The 8,241-nt window shown below is 31.0% G+C and overlaps 1 protein-coding gene across 1 annotated transcript in view; it reads right to left on the bottom strand.

The window, feature by feature from the left end:
- The window catches only part of LOC108690029 (atrial natriuretic peptide receptor 1-like), a 113,364-nt gene that overhangs the window by 69,412 nt on the left and 35,711 nt on the right, over window positions 1-8,241 (bottom strand). Inside the window, exon 5 of the mRNA XM_018197091.1 lies at window positions 3,586-3,981. Within this exon, the coding sequence (XP_018052580.1) occupies window positions 3,586-3,981 (396 nt within the window). The remainder of the gene's footprint in view (window positions 1-3,585; window positions 3,982-8,241) is intronic.

The raw sequence follows: 8,241 nt of genomic DNA on the forward strand, positions 1-8,241 counted from the left end.
ATTCATATATAAAATTTATTACAATATAATAACAATATACATATTAAATGTAAAATAATTAATTATAAAATACAATATGCATAAATATATTAAACATGCATTTAGCAAACTCTATACTTGTGCATATATGTCATTATCAACACAAAATATTTGATAAATATTCATCTTAAAATTGATAATATACGCACTATATAAAGTAAATATTTTCACATCGCAATAAATTATAACAGAAGTGTATATCTTACAGCAATAACGTTAAATGTTATATTGCACCGTATATCAAAATTAATATTCAATTTACATGAAACAGATATCCCGTTATCAGATTGCCTTGTTTCGGATATTATTTTTAGCATCGTGAGAATTCGAAAACAGCACAGAACTGAATCATCGTTCTTTTCGTAAAGCAGATAACGATAAAAATTCGATAAATTGAAATCCTCTCCTTTCTTTGCAGACACAGCGAAACTTTAAGAATTCTTATCTATTTATGGCATTCGTTAGTAATTAAACGTAGATCGGTGACGATTTGCTACACCATGTTTTCAAGTTAATGTCAACTTCTCGAAAATCGAATGGTGTTTCACGAATTCCTTATGGCGTTCCAAGAGTCGCAATCGAACACGCAATATATTATTAGAATTTTATAATTATTAGAATTTATCACGATGGTGACAATAATGATTAAAAAATTGATTAAACGATAATAAATTATTGACGATTGTAAATTTATTTGAAAATTTGAATATGATCTATAAAAAAAATGTGAAATACATTAAGGGGAGATTGTTCTACTTTGGAGAATAAAAAAATTGATTTTATTTTACATTTTTCTTGCATCTTTAAAGTGTGTAGAATATGCCTGTAAAAGGATTTTGCAATATTCAAAATTTTAAAGCAATTTATGACTTGTTGAACTGGATTTTCGATTGAAAATCAAGGTATTACGTGCAAAACAAGCAAAAATCGAAAGAGAAAGGACAAATGCAGCAAAATTTATTCTTTAAACAGAAGGAGAAATTGACTTATAGACCAGGGCCTATATTCTGTAACTGTACACATCTACCGACAGTTGTCGATGTCGTTGCGCAATCTTTTTCATCATATAAAATATCTGCGCAACAACGCCGACAACTGTCGATAGATGTAAAGACGGAATTGCGCCTTAGGAATCGCTGATTAAATTAAGTTGCTGATTAAATTAAAAAATATTGTTAACAAAAAGTTATCATAAAATAAAACTTCAAACGCGTTTTTCTCGAATTCATATTTTTCAAATTGAGAAATGCACAGCTTCAACCAATCATCCAATTGACATAAAGTTTTTTCCTACAAAAAATAGGTAATTCCTAACAAAAATAGATAATTTTTATGGGGCCATGAACCTAAAAATGTCATAAATTTTCCAAAATAACTATTCCTTTGAACAGATTGAAAGTGAAAAAAAGTTCGTGAAAATTGATACTTAATTTTAAATGGCTGCCATTCTGTAAATTTTAAAATTTTTCAAATAAAATGGCACCACAAATTGAATACATTTAAACAATTGCATTGGTTTATTTGTCTCAGATAAACTGTCGACAGTCGAGATTTTCCGTCAATTGGCCACGTACGTGCTACACGCTCTGATGCACCCGTAGGCTACAGCCGTAATTTTCTACATTTCTAAAAATAAAAATTTTTTCTTGTATATTGAAATATAAAAAATATATTGCAAAAAGCATTATTTTGATATGTCTTTCCTTTCTTTATGAAAAAATTGGTAAAAAATACATAAATTATGAATCTCTAGACTAGAACCTCTCCTTAAGTATATAAATATAAGATTTTACTTTTGTCTCTCTCTTCCTATTTTTGTTTTTACTTTTATAAGCTTTTTTATTCTTTGTACAAACATACTTCAAAAAATTGTATTTAAAAGCGAAATTGTTTTTCAATCTCTTATGCCCATTAATTTATCTATCTTTATCTATCTTGAAATGCAATTATTTCTCTTACTTTTCATAGAATAATTTCAATTGTGAAGAAAGTAAGAACAGTTTTTTTCTTTATATTACAATCAATAAATTTAAAGCATTATTCAATATTTAGGTCGATAATATTTGCTTTTTATCTTGTTGGAAATTATAAGTGGTGCATATGCAAATAGCATCTAATCGAAAACATTCTTTATAGCTTGTTTTATTTCTATCGAGGATAAGTCTACCGTATGAATTCTGTGTAATGCGATTTAACGGACGCGTCGAAAGCGATGAGAAATGAGCACGGAAGAATTTTCAAGATGCAGCTTCTTTCGAATCATCTGTGCGATATTGTAAGAGAAAATTGCTCGCCATAAAACGTGATGTTTCGATAAATGCTTTGGAATTTATGACACAACTCGGTTATTGCAACACAGCGTCGAATACGTTAAATTAATTAATTGCAGACGAAAACTCTCTGTTTGATTACTCTTGCGATATATCAATTTTTGAAATGTTTATGGCTTTATATTATTGATTAATTATTATTAATTATAATTGTAATTATGAAACATACAAGCAATGTGCTTGAATGTGCATCGTCTTATTCAGAAGCAATGCCGATGAAAGCTTCTCATCGGTCTTCTGCCAATTGTGTGTCATCCACAGGGACAAAGTTGTTAATGGAAATTTATTTAATGTTGGATAACACGTGTAAACTTAGTTGACAAGTTTGAAGTGTTAAACGCGATCAATGAATGAAAAGCACGGGGCACACTCGTATATGCAAACTTCATAAACGATATCAGTTAAATGACGGTGTCGAAGTTCACTGTTCTATCAGACTATCAAGCCTGGTTTCATAATGCAACGTCCTTTAACGATATTAAACGTTAAACGTTACACACCATGTCGACTTCGATAAAAGCTAATCGATATAAAGTCTGCATGAAAAAAGCACAATATAAAATTATTTAAGTATTATAAGGTATTTTTAATAGATTTTATATTAGATATATGATGAGTGTAATAAGAGATATAGAGAGCTCGAAATTAATATAAAGGTCTCTCTGCATAAATTATAAAATAATATAAAAGGAAAAAAGGTTTGTCTGAAATATATAATAAATCCTCCAAAAGAGAAATCTTAAAAATCCTATTATAATAATTTTTTAAAGTTTTAAAAGGATTTATTCCATTAAATTGTACATAAATTTTTCTCTATTTTCTATCATTTAATTTACAAAATCACATTTATTAATATTCTGACTTTTTTCTAATAAATATGTGTTTTATATGAATACTCTGAATATATTTTTAGATTATATCATATTTTAATATTTCATGCATGTAGAAAAAACTCCATTTCCATTGTAAGTAAAAATGTGACATGAACTTTTTCGCCTAGTTAAAAATAGATTTGTCAGAATTTCTCATACGTGTACATTTAAATTAACCTACATATCTAATAATAAATTTTTTTCATTTCTCTCATTTTTATGAGCAAAAATATGCAAAAATCAAATGTTGAATTTTTGATATTTTTGTTGAAATTTAATATAACGTTTGAATATAACGTTTTTTCGTGAACAAGAAAGCAATGAGAGAACGCGGGCGGACTTACTCCGTGCGGATTTGGCGATGAAACTGAGCAAATTCTTGTATTCATTGGTGTCGGCTGTCTCCTGGTTGAAGCTCTTGTGCGCCGGTGTTTGATTGAGCGCCGTATATACGGCGCTCAGCGTGAAATGACACTCGGAATTCCCTTTACTGCTGGCCATCTCGTGATTGTGAAACAGTAAACCGCAGATTTTCCATCCAAAACTGCGTAGAATATGTCTGAGCGCCTCACCCACCAAACGATGAGAGCCCATCATCCTGGTTAACGTCGGATAATGCTGGCCCTTATGACGGAACGCTTCTGCCTGTGCACCCGCTGTTAGTACGGGTATACCCCACACACCCGCGTATCTTGCCACGGGCGCGATCACGTAATCGCACACGGGGCCCAGGAAAGCGTCTGTTGCGATCCGAGAAGAAGATTCGGGAAATTGATTTATCGTACTTTGCGCTAGTTTCGCTGAAGTTAGTCGGGAGGCCCATTGTGAGTGCAAAACATCACGAAAAGCTTATTTAAAATCGAGATTACCGTGAAATATAATCTTTTAAAGGTTTCATTACCTCAGTTTTAAGTCTTAAACAGTAAGAAATTGACTAATTATAGTTGATTATTCTTCTCATATTCAACCGTAAATCAATTTCTTATAAGACTTAAGACTTAAAAGTTAGGCAATGATTTATTGTAGAAAGCCTATTATGATTACTTGTATAATTACATAAATAATTCTTACATAAATAATCATTATAAATAATCAAAAGATTGAGCGCTTGTAAAATGTTCACGGAAAGAATTTTACTAAAGTATTTAAAAATATAGCTAGATATAGATCTAAGAATAATTTTGTTGAGTCATTAAATAATTACGGAGATTAGGAATCTTAAGCACGATAAGTAATGCTGCAAAAAGTTTCGACATTCGAGTAATTTGAGCGTCCGACATAATTATTTTGATGGTCCATCAACATTATTTTCAGATCTGTATCTTGCTAAATTTTTTAATGCTTTAGCAAAATCGTTCTTTCTATATTATATATTATTTCCTAAAGCGATTTGTTTTCCTTCTTCTATAGAAACAGGTCACCCAAAACTTACCGAAAGTTTAGTGCTTAAATAAGTATCGATCGTAATTCTGAAAGTCAGTTCTATGATTATATTTATAATTTATAATTTATCGTGCACGTGAACTTGCGAATCGTCTGTATGTATCATACAGTTTTAAGTATACAGAATCGAATCCACTCTCGTGCCAGCTATGATAGAAAATGTAACGAAATAGTATCACGTGAGCAAAATAGATAACACGAATCTGAATTTATGAATTCGAATATTGGCTCCGCGTTATAATCCTATCACTGGCGCCTACATGATTCGATATGTCGATAACAAGTGTACATTGTTTATCAAAGAGACTTGGTTGTACAAAACGTACACTTGTACGCGGATTATACGGTTAATTAACGTATCGATTCGTGGGCGCAATTAAATTAAACTGGAACATTTCGTGTTCGCCCACATGGCTTACTCGCTGAAGGTATACTTAGATTACACCGCAACCGATACGGACATATCGATGTAAATCTTCCTTTTGGGAATATGCTTTTAACGATTATTATTGAATGCCCAACGGATACATGACAATACAAAATGTTTCCGCGAAATAAATATCTGGCGAAATATACTTAATACTTATTATTATGTCAGCAGCATATTGCACGTGGAGTTCACAATTCCCTACGACACTAAGACTTGTTGGTCTTGTATTCATGTACTCATCACACATATTCATATATACATCATATATACATCATATATACATCATACATTCATATATACAATATGTTTTTCAAATGCAGGTGCAATTAAAATCTCGCCAACCTATATACCACGAGTCTGTGGTTAGCGAGGGAGAGCTCAACAATGTGGACATGTATACGAAGATAATAGAACGGCCGGTTAATTAAATAGATTGTTACTCTCCCGCTGTGCAAGGAACATTTATTGTCTACGGGATTTCGAACTAAAAGCGAATCAAAATTTCATTATTTTCTTCACAATACTCGTTGTAATTAGTAACATTCGCTTCGTACTAAATGTCGTACTGGCAGAGAAATGGAGAATGTTTCGTTAAATGAATTCTCATATAAAAGTTTATTCTTATTTGTGAAATAAATACTACGATAGATGGTAGTAAAGACGCACATTGATGCATTTAGCCTATTATTGAAATTAAAGCATATCAGTTTTTACAAGCAACAAGTTTCCAACTGTATTCTGTTGGTTTATTTGAACTCCGTGTTAATAATAAGCCACGCGACCTGAAACTAAGTTCGCGACCTGAAACTAAATCCTCGATTCCCGTGCGTTTATCCGCAAACAATACACCTCTATGCAATCGCGGTTCTAATTAGTAATTACGGATGATTTTGCGTCGATATCCAATTTCGTATCATAAAGATAAACATTACTGTGGAATAATCGGTCAGAACAACAGACACCTATGTTTAAAATCCATTAATTCGTACTGACAGCAAGCCGAATCCCCGTGTGTCCAATTTAGAGCTTTCAATCTTCATCGATTAAAGCTATATGTAATATGATAATAACTGCGTCAGGATACCTAGCGTCATTGTGGCTGCAAATTCCAGCGTGAAGCGGTTACGTCCGATTAACGCCGCATGCATCCCCAATGTCGCTGACGGCCCTGCATGTGGTCGCTTTTATCCGACGAGATCAAAGTTGTTGGAATTTATGGCAACTATATACGAAGATTCTCGTGGAAACTTATAAGACTCGATCATCGTAAACGGATCATGCATTAAGTCGCGCATATCTTTGTTAATATTTTACTTTTAACAGTATCTTACGTAATTTTTAATTACTTTCTTATACAATTTGTTTCACAATTAATTTTATTTATTATCTTAACGTTGATTATCTTACGTAATTTAATTTGGAGTTTAATTTTGAGATTTAGCGTAAATATAAATTCACACATCTAATTACAAAATTTTTCGTTAATTAAATTTCAAGATTAAATATTGACAAAAAAATTATATAAAAAGTTTGCGACAAACAATTGCTTCCCATTAATTGTTAAGACTAAATTGAGTTATTATATATCATTCTTATTACAGAGTTGTACTTGGTATATTTCTTATTAGCACGATACATACGTTATCTGCAATAATGTAAAAAAATATAATGTATAAAAACAGATTGTGCTTCAGTGTAAATCGTTTAATATAGAATGCACTTTTTAAAAGCCTTTTTAATATCCTATTAAAACTTTTCTTTCATCGGATGAATAAAAACTTGTTCCGCGCGAGGAACCTAAAACCTGAGAGCCTGAAAACGTGACTCGTAAATTCGACCGAAAATTAAGCCGCGGATGACGAAGTGCATTCCTGATGGTGATGAATTATTGTATTCACATGCCATATTATAGTAGGTATATTGCTAATATTTTCGTGCAGAGGTTATACAGGTATAGTTTTGCATAAATAAACGAGACATTTCGCGAATTTTACGATGTAAACACGCGCTTAATACAGATCGTGAAACGAATAAAAAGAGAATTTTATGAGTGTGATTTATTTATATCGATTTGGAAAGGAAAGATAAAATCATGAATAATAATTCTTAATCGATTTTTAAAACGTTCACAGCAACGAATTAAACGGTAACTACACAAATTAGTAGATAGATATTAATGATAAAGATATTTACGAGAAATATAAAAGTGTATATTACGTAAAATATGTTTATATTATAACAAATTAATGTATTATGTATAGCATAAAATTATTGACAACCATCAAAAAATGCAATAGGATTTTATTAAGATTATTTTCATATTTTATTAAAATTTGTTGTTTAGTTGAATTCTTATTTCTTAAGCTAAAAAAAATATGATGTATAGTATATACAACTGACTCAGATATTCTAAATTCTCCTCGTAGACCGTCGATACTATTATAGGCAGACTTATTTTTATCTTCGCAAACTTTCTCCAGATCCCCCATCCTTTAGATTCGAATAGAGCAACAAGTGTTTTGTATAATTATCTACTCTTTAAATTTTAAATACGTAGATATTCGCTGCAGAGGTGAATTCTGAGTTAAAGATAATCGAACACGTTCTATCTATGAAAGTCCCATCAGCTTTGGGGGTAAAGGCTATTCTCATCACGTACTGCTGACTTAGCGCGAAAACTCAATTTCATTATTACTTACTCAACGTCTACGTGATTTTTGTCGAGTGAGAGATAATATCATGAATCACCTCGTAATTACTGTCGGTTACCGCAATGCACACAAACCTCAGAGTTATTATATTATATTATATTCTTTTGAGATTACAGCGTAATAAAAAAATGTAGGTGGTAAATAATAAAATAACTTTTCTGATTTTGGATTTAGTGTATTAACAAAACCATCATTTCTTTATATATGAAATATTTCCGAAGAAATTAAATTTTGTTTAATTCGTAACATTCGTACATCATTCGTTTCACTATAACTAGGTAGAGAGATATCGCGTATATATATTTTGTTATAGTTGTTGTACTTTCATGATTGATTCTATAGTGTCCAGTGTGTACAGTATATATATTTTTTTATATGTACACACATATATATATATATATATATATATATATATA

This window comes from Atta colombica, unplaced genomic scaffold (genome assembly GCF_001594045.1).
Source record: "Atta colombica isolate Treedump-2 unplaced genomic scaffold, Acol1.0 scaffold293, whole genome shotgun sequence".
Classification (NCBI taxonomy): domain Eukaryota; kingdom Metazoa; phylum Arthropoda; class Insecta; order Hymenoptera; family Formicidae; genus Atta; species Atta colombica.